The 17,769-nt window shown below is 43.6% G+C and overlaps 2 protein-coding genes across 2 annotated transcripts in view; one reads left to right on the forward strand and one right to left on the reverse strand.

Moving 5' to 3' along the window:
• Positions 1-14,732, reverse strand: part of LOC105838363 (alpha-mannosidase 2) — a 140,886-nt gene extending 126,154 nt beyond the window's left edge. The window contains exon 1 of the mRNA XM_036293904.1: positions 14,623-14,732. The gene's annotated coding sequence lies outside the window, so the exon portion shown is untranslated. The remainder of the gene's footprint in view (positions 1-14,622) is intronic.
• LOC118647927 overlaps positions 14,653-17,769 on the forward strand; it is a 58,420-nt gene continuing 55,303 nt past the window's right edge. Inside the window, exon 1 of the mRNA XM_036293906.1 lies at positions 14,653-16,564. Coding sequence (XP_036149799.1) covers positions 14,673-15,653 — 981 coding nt within the window. The 5' untranslated portion in view covers positions 14,653-14,672 and the 3' untranslated portion in view covers positions 15,654-16,564. The remainder of the gene's footprint in view (positions 16,565-17,769) is intronic.

The following is a 17,769-nucleotide window of genomic DNA, read 5'->3' on the forward strand; positions in this document are numbered from 1 at the left end:
CAGACGGATCTCGTTACCTAACGGAATTTACGGAAACAATCTCGAAAAATCTATGGAAACTTCGGAAATAATCGTAAGATATTCAAACGTTTCAATCTAGTTTTTAAAGATATTAAAAATATTTTGCAATTTATTATACGCATCGTAACAAAACGTATATACACTAAAAAAAAGTAGCTGAAGCTAGCAGCCAAAGGCAGCAGCCAAACGCCGAGCAGCCAAGGCCGAACGTCATATAGGCGTTTCCAGGGGACACCATTCAATCAAACGTTAAAAATTCTTTGATTATGAGATTTTCATTCGCGATCGTTATTAATTGTTTAGTGGTTTCTAAATTGTTAATTACGTTAGTTAGATAAATACAAGAAACGCTGTCTTCAAATTTCTACGAGAATATCTTTTGAAGTCTAGAACGACTTACTTAACCGCATAGGAAAAATTTTTATGAAAATGCATTTTTGTAAAACATAATTGACTACCAGAATAATGCAGCAATTTTTTTTGTAAAGTACATTACCGCTTTTTGCCTCACCCAGAGCCGACGACGAAAACGTAATGGTTTCACGGCTCCAAACGATAAAAATTAATTAAAAAAATATTTATAACAATTAGGAAAATGCACGTCCTCTCGCGAATGATCGATCAGTCGATTGTACGTTACGCAAAGATATTTCCAGCCAAATTTGGAGGAAATCGTACATTGCGTTTAAGCGTGAAGCGCAGGAAACAATAAAAGTTAATTTTTTAAATGTTTATAACAATTAGAAAAATGCACGTCCTCTCGCGAATGATCGATCAGTCGATTGTATGTTTTGGAAAGATATTTCCAGCCAAATTTGGAGGAAATCGTACATTGCGTTTAGGCGTGAGACGCAGGAAACAATAAAAGTTAATTTTTTAAATGTTTATAACAATTAGAAAAATGCACGTCCTCTCGCGAATGATCGATCAGTCGATTGTACATTTCGGAAAGATATTTCCAGCCAAATTTGGAGGAAATCGTACATTGCGTTTAGGCGTGAGGCGCAGGAAACAATAAAAGTTAATTTTTTAAATGTTTATAACAATTAGGAAAATGCACGTCCTCTCGCGAATGATTGATCAGTCGATTGTACGTTACGCAAAGATATTTCCAGCCAAATTTGGAGGAAATCGTACATTGCGTTTAGGCGTGAGGCGCGGAAAACGATAAAAATTAGTTTAAAAAATTTATAACAATTGGTAAATTACAAGTCTTGTCGCAAATAATCGATTATGTATTATAATGACTAAACTCTATGCAAATTTTTCAAAGTTTGCTAAAAATCTCATAACCAGGGAATTTTTAACGTGTGATTGAATGGTGCCCGCTGGAAACGCCTATATGACGTTCGGCCCTGGCCGCTCGACGTTTGGCTGCTGCCTTTGACTGCTAGCTTCATAAAAAAAAAGTAATATATTCAATAAGATATGTAGTTGCGGGCTGCCAACTACAGATATACTCAATACAATAATATATACTATTGCAGTATCAACATTGTACTTGCATTAATAGGAAATATTATTGCATTGAGTATTTTATGTAGTTGGCAGCCCGCAATTACATATATTATTGACTATATTACTTTTTTTCTGTATACGTATTAGAAATGTACATTACACGATACGTTTCTCCTAGAAGGAGAACACAAGTGATACGATAGCGAAAGTTGTAACAGGAGAATTATAAATTATATACATGTGTTAAATTCCATTCTAATACGCTTTCTTCTTCAGAATATACTCTTTCACGGTATTAAAAACTTCAAGGGACCGCGCGCGGATTCCGTACTTATATTGTCCAGTCTTATTTTTCTCGATTTCGGAAACGGTATCCCTTTGCGCGCGAGCCGTACAATAAATCAGAAGCCACGAAACAAAAGTGCGAGCCAGCAGCCAGCCGTGTACGATTGCCGCAAGCAAGGAATCATTGCCACCCCCCGCCGCCCGCCCGTCGCGGTTCCTTCTTTCCCAGATTGCCGCCATTCGTCTGGCCGCCTAACAGAACTATAAATCCACGACGTAAATGGCGGACTTCGATAGGAGTACGTTCGCGAGTAGATAGATTCGTCGTGATGAAAATCCGCGCGCGCGCGAGACGCGAACTTCGCCCTATAAACGACCGGACGGAGAGAAGTAAAACGCGCGGCCCTCTCGGATCAGCGGCGAGGTCCGAAGGGTCGACGAAGTAAAATATCCACTCAAGGCTCTCCCTCGTATTACGACAGTTTACGTGTCTCGTACGTGATTCGCTGACTACGGGGAAAAAAACCCCGGGTGACAAATGAAAGAGTCGATAACGGTGAGAAGCTCCTATACGTTCAATTTTCCATCGTAAAAGGATAAGATATAATAAAGGAGTCGAGGAGTAATAAAAGTTGATGAAGAAACGCGATAGCTCGCTTTGATAAACAATGCGGAATAATGCAACGTATTTATAGCGATGCAGAATACCGCGCGCATCGTTCGTACAAGTATAAGAGATGTAATACCGCAAAAATTTTAGGAATCTAGGCCAAACCACATTATCGTTATAATATATCATATTACGAAAGATAATAATAATAATAATAATATGCGGAACCATACAGAGACCTCTCTTATCCAATATATTTACCTTGCGATGCAAATTGCATATTAAACATCCGACAGTAACGATATATCGCCGGAAGGTATGGCCGATGTAAAGCACGAGCTTTGCCTGAGCTTTTCACGGCGTTTTCCACATTTTTGACAATTTCCTCTATTTCGCTTTTCCATCGCCACTACCTCTTCCACCGTATACACGTCCGCCATAATTACGAGCAAACGCGAGAAAGATTGCACAGCGTCATCGCGATTAAATCTCGCTTCTTTTGCTGATTCTTTTCTCTCCCTCTCTCACCCCCGTCAATATATACAGCGGTACGAACCGCACGGCGAGTCTACAAAACGTAAAAGTACTGGCTCCGGCGAAAACGTTTTTGCGAAATTATTGCAGGACAAAATTGGACCGCGGTTTAATCCATATTAGTTCGCCCTCGCAAATCCCAGCTATACTCCGAATTTAAATCTCAAATACGACTGGATTTTTTTGTAGGCATATTTTCATTTTTTCACATTACGATAATTTCAGCATCCGAGACGTCGTGATATGTTACGAGCGCAATTGTAGAGAGAACGTAGAATAAAATTTATTTTGCTCCCGCGCAAAGGTAATCTCGCGTCACGCAGGGGAAAGACTTTATATCTCATTGAAATCTGAAAGAAAGGAATAAAATGCATCCAGTTCAATTTCAGTCGTGGAAGAGACTCCGTTGGCCATTGATTACGCCCTTTAGACTTTAAAGTATAGCGCATCGTAGATCAAGATCGTTTAAAACAAAAGGGAGACGAGTAGTGGAGATCCGTTCTCTCTTTCTTTTGTGATGATAATTAAGTATTATAAAGCGATATCGCGCGTACTACATCGTTCGCCGCGCTCTATCAAATTTTTCCCTTGATGAAATAAGTCGTTACCGAGAAGGCGCGGCCCGGTAAACTGATTTTCTCGCCTTTTTCAGCGAGGCGATGTATCGTGAGAAGTTTCCCCTTCCGCCACGAGAAGCGAGATTTCTCGCTGAAAGTTCCGCGCCGTGTGTTTTTCCCCCTTCTCTCCCTTTTTATTCCCGGTCGCTGCGAGGGAAAGGTATGTCCTAATAAGTCGCACGCGACTTTAGGAAAAGCACGGATCGCGCCCCACGATAAAGAAACGCGCGTGACGCAGACGAACTGACGTCGAAAGAGAGAAAGAGAAAGATCGCCGGAGATCCATAAACGGCGTCTAAAGTCGGGTCATTGTCTCCATAAAACCATCTAGAGCAGAGGTGTTACGCGTTGTTACACCGCGCAGGTACCGAGTTGTTAATGCGCACTTAACGAGAAGCAAAGTACCAAAAAATAAACTGCCTGAAAGTCTAAAAACATACATCTATTAATTTTATAATTGTTTGCAGTATAAATACACAGAAGAAATGGTTTTAATAAAGAAAGAAAATCTAAACATTGGGGGAGGGGGATACAGATCTTTCTTAGACTGTCAAATTAATTATGTAAGCTGGTTACTAGAATGTCAAAAATTTTTTTTAATCATATCCTGTAGTCATAAATTATTATATTATTGTCAAATTTCGATATCATATTTATTCAATTTTTTTTCTCCTTCAAAGTTATTAGACTTTCAAATACAGAAAAAATTTTCTATTTAATTTTTTTTATTGAAATATATATATCCAAAATTATAATTTTAAATCGGTGACGAAAGAATTGTAATTCATATTATTATTTATATACAAATTAACACGCTAATTAAATACCGTCCGTTTGCAACGTCCTGATGTCTCCAACTCTGTAGAAAAATTTTTAATTATTTATTCCTTATATAGTACTTTCTCTTGCTTGCTGCTTTGTAGATCACATTATTTGCTTTTGCAATCGGAACATTTCCTAAGGTAGATCAGAAAAAATGGAAGAGAATAGTTCTATATGTATACCTAACGGGAAAAAATGGACATCCGAGATTCGACTCTACTTTCGGCAAGCCCTATTGTGGCTTAAGATACTACTTTCGAAGTTCGGATCACCGTGTGGCTCGGTAAGCTCGCAAAATGAACGAATACAAGTTTCTGTATCCCTTATAAAACTTGCTACCCGTTACGTTACGAGGATTCACGGCTAAACAAAGCAGCTTTTGCAGTATGCCTCGTCCGATATACGACAGACCGTGTCACAGCCATGCATAAAATCATGGGATACACGAACGTGACGTAGAATAAATCCATGGTGTTATATTACGCTTCTCGTAACTGCAATGTATAGATCGCGCAGAACATGACGGAAAAACAAAATCGTACAATGCCCCTCTGCTAAATATAATATTTCTTTGTAAGGCCGCGCGCGAAACCTTGCAATATAATTTGTTAACGATAGATCGTCGATATCTTTTCACTTCTTTTTTTTTTATTAAGAAAAAATGTCGAAAAAAATCTGCTAGTCAAAAGTAATGATTACAAAATACAGATATTGCGCAACGTTTCTCAAGTCCTTCTCCCCGTAATGAAATTTCTTTGACGAGCGATGAATATTCAACGGCGTGAGAAATTCCGATCGTTCCTTAAAAGTACGCGGAAACAGCTCAATAAAAAGTAATTTCCCATGCCAGCGCGGAAACGTGCGTTGGCGTACGTCACATCGGCCAGCCGGAAAATCGATCAACGTTCTTTTTCTTTATCAAAATAAACGTATGGCTACATAACATACACGTATATTAAAATAACTCGAGCGATTTTTGCTGATGGCATACCATTATTTTAAAATTTTCTAAAATAATTCACATCTAACATCGATCATTACGATGAGAAAAGGTGAAATTAAGGCTCGTAAATCCAATTAACATGTCGAAAACTTGACTTCATATCTATTTAATCGAGTATAAAACATCGCCTACGGATACGCCATATAACAGTTTTGCACGCGTTGTTAAATATTCAAACATATTTATTTATAAAAGAGACTTTTATAAAAAACATGCCTTGTGAAATTAAGCGCAATTGCGATTCAAATAAAATGACGCAAATATATTTTCATCGCGTGTGGATTGCAAATGAAAACGAGGTTAAGTGTCATACATCAATGATTTTCAAATAAAATGCCATTTTCCGACTTCTGAAATTTTTTGTTCGGTAGTTAACTCGTTTTCTCATATTTTTATTTCCACTTCATTATTATTGTGAAATATCGTTGTCTAATTTATTTTTATTCGATAGAAATATGACGTTTCTCTCCCTCTCCCTCCCTCTCTTTCTCTCTCTCTCTCTCTCTCTCTCTCGATTCGTGACAAAAAATTCATCGTGGCCGCGATCAAAGCGAAGCGCAGCCTCGCTGCGGGCTGCAACGGTTGACTTCCTGCGTTCGATTCACGCCTCACGGGCAAACGCATGTCGCGTACGAATTTGCATGCGTACACACACGTACGCGAGACAGCGGGCGGTGCACGCGAGTACGCGAGGGAGAATAAATGTATTTACTCAAGGGCACGGGTACATGGACTCGCACGAGTACATAGAGCACGATAGAGGGAAACGAGACAGAAACGCGGGTGACGGGGACGAGGGGAGGGAGAACGCGAGACAGGGCGAACGAGCATAGGCCGAAGGCCGAGGAGTGCCATCCGATATATTGCATTACAGGGCGTCTATCGATTCACTGGAAGCTATCAGCTTTCGTTGCTAGGCGATATCTCGATGATATCTGCGCGAAAGCGAGAGAGTGACAGGAAGGAAGAAGGACAGCATCTTTTTGCACGGTCTCCGGCACATCTTTCTCTCTATCTTTCAAAGGCGAGCGAAGTACTGTGTCTAGGGACTTCGAGCGGCTTTTATCTCTCACGAGAGTCGGCTAATAACAAACTATTTAAAAAAAAAAAAAAGTATCCAGTACACGGATGACGATTGCAAAATACCTAGTGCCAAACTGGCACCTTCTTTTGAAAGATAATATTTAAATGGAAGTGTTGTATTTTAACCAATTCAAACTGTAACTGTGATAATTTCGTTTTAATAGGATTAAAGTTTCGTAAACAATATTTGACAAAACACCGAAAAATCGAAAACTAATGAGATACGTTTAATTTAAAATACATTTCCTGTTTTGTATACTGTACAGTTAAATTGGTGAATATTTTATTTCGTTTCTGTATTAAGGGATTAAATATCAGGCGGGCTTGTTCTCAAAAAGAAGAAAATCCGAAAAAAATGCGTTCGTGCATTTTAATCACGTCTGATTTTTTTCTTATCGTTTTTCGATGTGTAATACAGGACTGCGTGGGAATTTCAGTATCGTCGATCGGATCGTAAGTCGATTTAATGCCGCATCTAACGTATGCCATGAATCATATGCAAAGATATAAACGTTTGCTGTAACGAGCGTAGAAACATTAATCTGCCAGGTTCCTGGTGATATACGCGTTGGCCAGGTATTTTCGAACAAAATCGATAGTTGCACGAACGCGCGATTCGTGTCGCGCTTCGAAAACAGAAAATCTCGTGCATATGCGATTAGAAAGCTTGTTATAAACATTAAACGGGCATGCATGGTCATAACATAACATAAGTATAATGGACATAACAGAATTAGGTCGTATTGCGTGTATTATGGATAATCTCCTCAATGTAAATAATTTGTATTTCATTTAAAAGTTACATTATATTGTATACAACAGCAAACATGTTTGTATTTTAATACTAAATAAAATTTTTCATAAAACAAAATCCATTGATTAATTAAAAGGTATGATGTGTATACGGCATTACTTCAATTCTGAAGCCTATCGCTGTTAAATAATCTACAATCTAAATAACGTATTGATGCATGTTGCTTCAACACGCGCGGCACACGGAAAGGATCATAATACTTTAACGATCAGATTTGGATCACGGGCAGGATTATCATATCTCGTAAAAAAAAATTTGAGCCCCAATAGCAGGATACTTCAAACTGTATTTGTGTGTATGTGCGACACACGTTACCAAACGTAAGCTTTGATAAACATTCGTAAAACGTTCGATTTCATGTGTTTCCACACATTTGCCATTCGCAAATAAACCAACATGAATACCGTCGGGTGCAGACAAGCAAATATACCATGTAATCGTCAGTTCAAATCCTTTTTAACCACCTATGTCATCGTGTTAATGCGTTTACGGTCAATTTAAGCGTATCTATTGTCAATTATAAAAAATCCTTAATAAAAAACCGATGCAAAGATTAGAAAACAATATATTTCGCACTAAAATTTTTTAATTCTCGTTCTTCTATTCTGTAAAAAAAAGGAAATTTAAAAAGAGAATTTTAAAATAAATTCGCTCTTTCCTCTAATTGAAGATCATCCCCTTTTTTTCGAAACAAAACATTTGCAATATTCAATAATGACAATTGCATCTTGTGTGTATGTATTGTGAAATTCTAAAATAAAATTTATTCGAAGTGAAGATTGTTTTATTATCCACTTGTATTCCCACCTTTCTCAAAATCCTTAATCCAAATTCTTTTCACCCAAGACTGTTGTTAATGTTTTAATATTAAAAGAATTGTCGTCTCTCTCTCTCTAGTTGGGCTCCTGTTCGGAACAGCGAGGAAAAACTGTCTGTAACGTTTCTGAGACTCTCTGTACAAAAACAGTCACGATATGTGACTTGGCAACTGCGAACGCGACCTGTTCGTTAAATGCACTCTTATTCGCGTTCTTCTTCCACGAAGTCTCGCTCCTTTTTCCTCGCAAGTAAAGAAGCAAAAGAAACAAGACGAATTAGCACTAAAGGCGGTATATGTCACCGCAGTCATGCGAAAGTCGAGGTGTGTAGTCTGTATGAATTCGCTGCACGAGTGCGATGTAATTATCTATTCGCGAATATACACTGACGTCGAGTTCTTAGGAAAAGAATGAGTCTTCTATTTGAATAGAGAAAATTATGCAATCCGTGCCTCGTCATCGATTCCGGATTATAATAAATCGTAAATCCTACTTTTTTTTACCAAAAAAAATATATTTAGCTTTTTGTTATCTCGCTAGAAACTTGTTTTGCAACATGTTTTGCGTCCGCTAAATGCTAATGTCGTCAAATCGCATATCTACAATGAATAATAATGTGCAACAAGTCACATTTTACCGCTGGAAATATCGACAGGTGACTTTAACGTTCAAAGTTCACGATAACGTGAGAAGAAGAAAAAACTTAACACCTAACGTGGAATATTCCAAACGCTGCATATAGACGGTGCGAAATCAATTTTTTTGATCTGGAGAACGGAATCGCGAAACGAATGAGCACAATCATAAAATTATCAATTCGCTTCGTCACTTTCGAACAAGAGTCTCGAGGCTTCAAACACGCGCGCGTAAATTGGCGGCAAAACGCGAGGCCTTTCTCCGTTCATCTCTATCTCTCTCCTTCTGTTCCAAACTCAAGCCTATATATATATGTCACGCCAGTTTTAGTTTCCATCGGCGCATAACCGCGTGTGATCCTCGCTAATTGGATGAATGGTTAATACACCGTAAACTTTTGCCACGCTCCGTTCCCCCCCCCCCTTCCCTCTCTGCCGGCCTATTATACTCTCCGGTATACTTCTGGTATACTCTTTGTCTCTCCTTATTCTTTCTCATCCTACTTTTTTCAATTTCTATAGCCATATACATCCGTTATAATGGCTCTCCTTCCCTTCAGCTGTTCATCTTCTCTTCCACCCACTAATTTCCGAAACCAGTTCTTTACACGAACGCACGTGTATACGCACGTACGTACGCCAGGAGCGACGATGTAACGGATTGAAAACAAACGTGCGCGGTACTCGAGAGACCTCATTTTCTCGAGGCCTCCTTTTGAAAGAGCTGTGAATCAGCTCTGCAGAAAAATAACAAACAAAAACTGATTGTCACGGAACGTACGCACTTTTAATAAAAATGTCGAGTCTCGTAAACTAAATTCGTATAGTTTCCATTCAATTTGTATTACCTTATTAACGTAATTGATAAATACGATTAAAAAGTACAACAGCACATTATTATATTTAGAATATTTTAATATTCAATGAATAATATAAATCATAAATAAACAATCACATAAATAGACGATAATAATTATCGTTAACGTGTTTTAGCCTGCGTTTCACGATAATCAATTTAAATGCCTCGTACGGGTCGTAGATCTTTTGTCGCTAATTAGGCACAGCTGTCGCCGGACACGTGACATTATCGAAAACTCGATAACAAACGTGCCGTTGTGAGGATTCATGATGGAAGCATTTTTAGAGGGGAGAAGAAGGGTGGACTCACCACCTGTCGAGGTGGGAATAACTCAGCCGCGAAGAAACAGATAGTGCTCGAATGTCACACCGGATTCCGACACGTCTACGTAACAGCGTGCGAGATATGTGCCGGAAACAGGTATCGACAGAGTATGTAGGTGCATCGTCCGAATATCCAGCGAAATATGCGACAGCGCGGAAACTTTCATAAGGAGAATACAGAAACTCGTCCGGGGAATTCGCCGGATGCGGAGAGGAGGGAGGACGCGCGTATCGGGAAGTCGCGCGCTCGACGGAACATCGAGCGCGCGAAGTGAGGCGCGTGCTTTCAAAATTCGACTCCTCTCTTTCATAATTAAGCATTTTCGCCCCTAAGCTAAGTACTTTTGCAGTTAATTCCTGAATTAAGATCCGATTAGACTCCGAATCAACTCGAAATTAAATGAAGACGTGTCACCCCGCGTGTCGCACGCAACTCCGAGGCCTTCAACTTCTCGAAATTCCTTTACCTTTTAGGCTTATCATTTCCGAGACGCCCCGCGTCTAAAAAGACGGAGGGGGACGTCGTTGAACGGACGCTTCTTAATTTTCCCTGACGCGCCCCGAAGCAACCGGCACTCGTGCGAGTCGTTACGAGTAAAAATTCGCCTCTCGATAAAACGGGGGGAGAGGGCACTCACGGCGTGATATTTCGCGACACGCGATCTTTTCGCACGCGTCGCGAAAGTTAAAGTCGCTGACGTCGGGGACGCGCGAGAGAGAATCAGATGATGCGGGAGCTGGTGTAAAGGAGCAAGGTCCCTGCCGTTTCACCGATTGGCTAGGTAAAATTCCACCGGCGGCCGCTGCTGATCCTCGGCAACGCCGAAACGGGACTCTGGCGGGCGGTTCTAAAAAAAGATGATGTTTCGTTCGCCGAAAACGCCGATGCCGAACTGGAAGACCTTATGTCACAACCAAGAAGAGGAAAAGGAATGATCGCTTGTCTCTAGGCATCACCGTTTTGTCCTAATTTAGCAACTTTACTTTGCGAGTCTGTAATTCGAAGGAAATCCGGACGATTCAAATCTTTCCCGAAATTTTCCACAACACCCTTACCCCGCCCCTCTGGATACGTAATTTGAAAATAATCGGAGGTTTGAACATCCGATTGCGTGACATTAATGTAGATGATTATAGCATTCGCCGGCGTGTAAATTAATAGTGATGCAATTAAAATAGCTGTAAAGCGCTGCCAGTTTAAATTACTGTACTATCCACTTCACGGGGAGCTATTAATTTAATTAATTTTATCGAATTCGGCGGTGAAAAATATTCGAGTGTCACGGGCTTTACACGCGCGGGATGTAATTTTATCCCGACCGACTCCGCAAAATGAGGAATAATATCTCGTATAATGGATTATTTGGATTATCCCGTGGATTTACCTCGTAAAGCGTTGGTTGCATCATAGACTTCGATATGAAAACCGAGATAAATTTGCGGGGGCGATCGCGGGACGCGCGCGTAATAATTCTTCCCCGGGAAAACGATTCTCCGCGAAGATATAATCTATGAAGATCTCGCCGACCGTTAAACCGCGACTTTCCTGCTGAATGCGTGAATCCGAATGTAGATATATAAAACCGCAAGGCGCTAACAAAGCGAACCGCGCCGGGAAAGAGAGCAAAACCCCACAAAAACGAGAGATCGGAGTCTTTTAAAACGTCCGTCCTTCCCGTTCTCTTCGTCTCTTGTTTTAGCCCGCTCGATATTACAGGCGTTTCGCGTACACGTACGAGAGAAGAGGATACGTCCATTGGAGCCGGAGCGTTTTTCCAAATGCGCATATTTTTGCATGTATTTCTACGCCTAATAATGCTTATACACGGAGGAGAGAGAGAGAGAGAGAAACAGAGAGCGAGGAAGACGGAGAAGTAAGAGAACGTAAAAAAAAAAGATGTCGAAAAATATGAGTTATGAAACATTAAGCTGGAATTGCGAATACTATTAAAGCGTTATCGCTGCTGTCCGGAAAAAAAAAAATAAAGCGTGTGCTTTGAAAAAGACCAACGGCTTAAATTTATGCCGCTCTCGCGTTCTTCAGACACAAAATAGACGATTACGATAAGTCATGGAAAAAAAAGCACTCTCTCTATTTTTCCGAGGATCGACGAGGCGAATAAGTACAATCGACAATAATGAATGTTATTGCTGAACGAAAAAAATTCTGTTTTTTTTTCCCCTCCGCGTCGAGTCGACTCGACGACCGGTATCCTACGTCCGCGAACGAAATCGGAGAAGAAACGTTTAGGAACCTTGAAACGGGACAGGTGATAAAACGCTAGTTCGCTCCACTTTTCGCCGAAGACACGCGAGCCATTAACCGAAACGAACGACTCCCGCCTATGTAACGGTGAAACTTTCTTCTAGCTGCAGCGCGAAAACGGTAAAAAGAATCCTATCGAATGTAAATCGGTAAGGAGCCTCCCCCGCTCCCTACCCCCCTCGTAACGTAATTTTGCTCACATAAACATTAAGCGAAAACACAAGCGCCGTGAAAGCAGAGAAAGCCGAACCGGATCGGAATATTAAGGCGAGGAAAACGCGAGCGACAGTGAATTCTTGTTAATTTTAGAATAAACCCGCAGCTACACGCAACTTTTCTAAATCAATCGAACGTAACGATTCAACAGTGTTACCTGTTGGCGCGATCAGCGGGGACTTATTCGGACAAATCTCACTCCACGACGCATAATTGCTATTTTATTAATGCAGCGATACAAAACGTACGTCAGTCCAAATTACTTGATCACCGAATTGGCGCGTGAGATTTTGGCAAAATTGGGGTTTGCCGCATTCATCTCCCTTTCTCTCTCTCTCTCTCTCTCTCTCTCTCTCTCTCTCTCCTCTCTCTCTCTCTCTCTCTCTCTCTCTCTCTCTCTCTCTCTCTCTCTCTCTCTCTCTCTCTCTCTCTCTCTCTCTCTCTCTCTCTCTCTCTCTCTCTCTCTCTCTCTCTCTCTCTCTCTCTCGTTCCTAGGATTTCGCATAAAACTGGGCGCACTCCCAATTCTGTTTGCGATCCTGGCGGCTTAACGAGTTTGCCGATGCGGTTTATACATTTTTTATGAGACGGGGAAATAAAGTTCGCGGGGCGCAATCAGTGACAACCCGGCGACGACAACCGAGAGGTTGTCGACTTGTCGCCGGGAGGGAAAAAAACAAAGTGTGATTCTTTACGTAGATTCCGAGACAAAACCGACGATTCGTGCATACGCACATGTTGCTTTCCTCGCGTTGCAACACGAAACGCCTGCCTTTTTACCGCGGTATCGTTGAAAAATCACGACACAAGAGATAACGAACGGCATTCCATTCGAGGTTTTTGTGTCGAACTGCGCATTGGAGGTTGTACTGAGGAAAAAAGATACTTAAAAATTTACCCCAATGAAATAAATGTTTATTTAAATACAGTGAAATTTTCTTCCCGGCAAATCAGTAGGGAAAATCAGATACGTTTCACGGAAACGCGTATTCCGTCTTCGCAATCACATTATTTTATTTTAACCAATAAATATCGAAGAGAACGTCAAAAGTAATATTCGCTTTTGCTAACTATTAATTGCGTTTTCATTCTTTTCTTCCCGGAGTGAATTTTGACATTGAAAACATCCCGTCGTTTAGAAAGCAAAAATGTTACACACAATCAATTAAGTAATTAAATTCCAATTTTCAACTCGTGATCTACAATCTCCAATACGCAACAGTCAGAAGTTAAGATGACAGGGTGCAATTTGAACGCAAATATCTGCGTGCCTCGATTCTTTACGAAGGCCATTTCGAAATGACACGGTATTAACGGAAATATGTGCATCAAACGTGCAAAAACTCGACTGTCGCCTAGCGTTGCGAAGACGCGTGTCAAAACCGCTAAAACCGAGAACTCGATGTATTTAAAAAAAAAAAAAGCACAGGCTGTAATCGCGGCAGTTTCGTATTCTCCGAAAATTACGCGGTTTGCCTCATTTGAAGAAGAATGCACGGAGGGGGGAAAAAAGAACACGAGAAGACAATTAGATGTAATTGTTTGTGACGCAGACGAGATAAATATACGGATATTTCTCCGCGTGTTTCCCCTCAAATGAACCGGCGAATCATTCCTGCAAAATAATAATTGTTCGCGCATTGTTATTTAATTGATGCATTCGTAATTTGCATTTAAATGACACCTTGGGGCTTATTTCGTTGAACCTTCTTCAAAATCCGCGGGATTGCCCCGAATAAATTATCCGATTGAATTTCCGCGCCGGGCATACATTACGCAAATTACTTAAAATTACCAAATATTAATGACATTAATATTTAACATGGCCAATTAACTGCGTATTACTATTAGAAATGACTATCTAATAGCCGGATATAATTGCGAAATTAATACGCGATCGTATTCGGTCGGCGCGCATTTAACATACAGCGACGACGTCATTTCGTCATTTGCAGCCAACTTCCGTGCCCGAAATGCCACACGGATTATCTTTTTCTGCACTGCGACGAAATTATCGCGTTACCCTGTATAACCCTCTACGTCCGCATAATATATGGCAAAAAAAAAAAAATTACCGCGCAACGCGACGTCGTGGACGGACGAAGGAAACCGTCGTCGAGAGTAACTGAGTGGACTTTAACTGCGAATTTCCGGCGCGCACAACAAAGCATCGACAGGCCGCCGAGATTGTTCGCACCTGCAGCCTACTTCGCGTCGCGATTGCGCTCGAGATTACACTGAGATTTCCTCGTACTCACCTGTCGTCATCTCGACGCGTGGATTCGTCGCGGGTCCTCCTCCTCTGGCGATGATTCCTCGCAGGTCCAGCTTGGGTTTGGTCGAACAACACATACGACAGGCAGACAGACAGACCGACAGCAGCAGCAGCAGCAGCACAAAAGATCGCACGCACACCTTCACGCGTAATCCCGTAGTCGGAAATCCACTCCTCGTCCGCGAGACACGCGTTCACACGCGCGGAATTCCACTTTCCTCCTCCGGCGAGGACGCGATCGCTCGGGTATTCCGTTCCTTTCCCTGCCGAGCGGAGCTCCTCGGCGGAATGGCGTGTGTCGTTCAAAGTCAAGGGAGAGCAGCAGCAGCGACGGCGGCGGCGGCGGCGGCGGCGGCGGCGACGACGGCGGCGTCCGTCGAAATTCAAGCGCGTCACGTGACGCGTCCCTCCCGCGCCGCGATTGGCCGTCGCGAGTCTTTTCTCCCGCGCTTCTCTCCCGCTCCTCGTCGCCGCGAATCGAGGATCGTCCCGACGACGACGAGGTCCTCCCGATCGCGCGAAATCGCGGATCCCGATCACCGCGAGGAGATCGCGCCCGGCGCATTCAACCTTCTCGTCGTCGCGACGGAACTCCGAGGCGGCCTTCTCGGCGCGGCGCACCGATCACGATTTTCGCTCTCACTGACCCCGAATTCGAGTCCTCTCTTTGTACTCACGTCCCGTCGTCGGTCGACGAACTTGCACCTACGCTCCTCGCGCGAGTCGCCGCCGATGGGGACGTCGTCGAGGTCACACACACACACTCGCGAGAACCGCCGCCCGTCGAGATCGCGAGTGGCGGCGCGAGTCGTTCGCCCTGAAGTGCGAGTCGAATTCGGAGTTCCGCGACGTCACGTGACGATCTCGCTCGCCAATCAGGCTGCTCGCGGATTCGATGGAATTGAAAATCGCGCGACCTCTCGGATTCGCGGAGTCGCGGAGCTGCTTGACGTCACCCCTCGCCCGCGCGCCGCCCGATTGGCCCGTGTTTACGTTTCATGTAAATGCCAGTGACACCGGGGGTACCACCACCACCACCACCACCACGACCATCACCAACTACTACCACCGCGAGGGAGAGAACGGCGAGGAGTCGTGCCGGCGACGCGTCTTCCCGAAGGTTTCGCCGTTGGTACACCCACGAAGGGGAGCGAGTCCAGACGACGACGGGTCTCCCGTCGCGAGGAGACAAACACACTCGTGACGTCGTGGAAGGAAGGACAGGACGGGAGCCGAGTTGGCGCGGCGGCCAGTTCCTGCGCCTCCTCCTCCTCCTCCTCCTCTGTTTTATCTCCCTCTCTGTTCCTCTATCGCTCCCTCTCTCTCTCTCTCTCTCTCTGTCTCCTTCTCCCCCCTCCCCTCCCCTCCGCGGGCGTGCGTACGCGTACTACTATGACCGTGCCACGCGGGACTCACGTCGGCGACTCACGCGTCTCGCGCGAATTACACGCATCGTGGAAGCTCGGCATCGGGTGTGGAAACAACGAGGGACATCGGTACCGACGCCGACCTCCGCGATCCGCGGAAGGACTGTCGTCCGACTGCCCTCACCCGCGCCCCGCCATTGGCGTCGCGGCAGGAGCAGTAGGAGCGAGAGCGAGACTGCGCGCGACTGAGAAGGAGTGGGGGGGAGAGGAAGGACAGCGCTGGCAGTGGCGGCGGCGAAGGGGAGAAGCGCGCGCACACACACACACACCACGCACACATGCATTTGAACCGCCATGACCGTTGGAGCGAGAGGGATCGAAGACCTTGCGACGGCGGTTACGGCGAACTCGGTGCGCGCGACGATGACGGACGTATAGTGCCGGTGGCCGCGGCGATGGCCCGGAGAAGGGTGGTGAACGAGAGCGAGAGGGATGCTCCGCGGCAGGATCGTAGGCAGCCACGGCGACGACGACGACGACGACGGCAGCGTCGCGTCGGTAAGTACGTTTCTTCCCTGATATTGACTGTGCGGCGGATGCTTCTTTCCCCCCTCGGCGCGTCATCGATCACTTGAATTTCGAGACGATGATGCGCCGAAAGCGTTTCGCTAGGTCTTTTCTTGGATGTGATCGAGTTTCCGCCTTTTTTTTTGTAATTCTTCGAGGCCCAGCTTTTCCGAAAACGCCCGCTGTTCTGGTCGGCCCTGCTCTCACGGTTAGGTTAGGTTGGCTCGCGTTAATCGAGTAGGGCGAGGTGAGCGGAGGGCAGGGACGGCATCGAAGGGCAAGGGGGGAGGGGGAAGAAACCGACCACCGAGTCGAACGACCGGTCGAGTTTGCGCATTGGACAAGCGGAGTACAAACTTTTTCCGTGTTCCACGGGCCAACTTATATTCGTCCCGCGGCCTGCGGTAGGTCGGCCTTTAAAATCCGCCGCGATTTGTCCTTGAGACGAGAGAGAGAGCAGGGCCGCCGAATCGACATACACGCGGTGTTGTATATCCCAAGGTATAGTACGACGTGCCTCCTCTCTCGCCGCGCTCCGTCGTCGGCACGCGATCGCCGTGCACGGCGTTGACCCTCGTGATCTCTGTGTCCGTATCGATCCCGCGCCGAACTCTAGATTTTCGTTTCTAATAACGGGTTCTGAGACGCGAGATCGTGCGATGTAAAATCTCGTTCGAGATCACGATCCGGATTTCCTTGATTAATTGTCGGCCAATCTCCGAAGAGTCGAGACCGGCGAGAGAACGAAATCCCTCGAACATTCGCTTCACAATTTAGTTTCGCAATTCGCAAAGTAGTTGCCTAATTTTTTTTCCTCAAAAATACTGTCTCGAAAAGATTACGTGTCGTATTTTTGTGCTGTAGCTTACGGTAAATAATCTTTTACTCTGTTAAACGCGAATTAAATCTTTATCATTAATGATTGCTGAATGTAAATTTGAAATCCAAGCTATGAAATTCCGCGTCACCAAGTTCTTCAAATATGTAAAATGATATGTATATTTCTAGTGCATCACATGGCATAATTAGCTAGCCCAGATTAGAATTCTAATTATAATTTTATAAGTAAGAATTACTGAATGCGTACTAGTCATTTAAATCATATTTTATCAATGTTTTATACTTAGAGTATAAACAACATTTAACGACAAAAATATGAAATAAATGGGAAATGAATAATAAACATAAGAGAAAGA

Source organism: Monomorium pharaonis, chromosome 11, assembly GCF_013373865.1.
Source record: "Monomorium pharaonis isolate MP-MQ-018 chromosome 11, ASM1337386v2, whole genome shotgun sequence".
Classification (NCBI taxonomy): domain Eukaryota; kingdom Metazoa; phylum Arthropoda; class Insecta; order Hymenoptera; family Formicidae; genus Monomorium; species Monomorium pharaonis.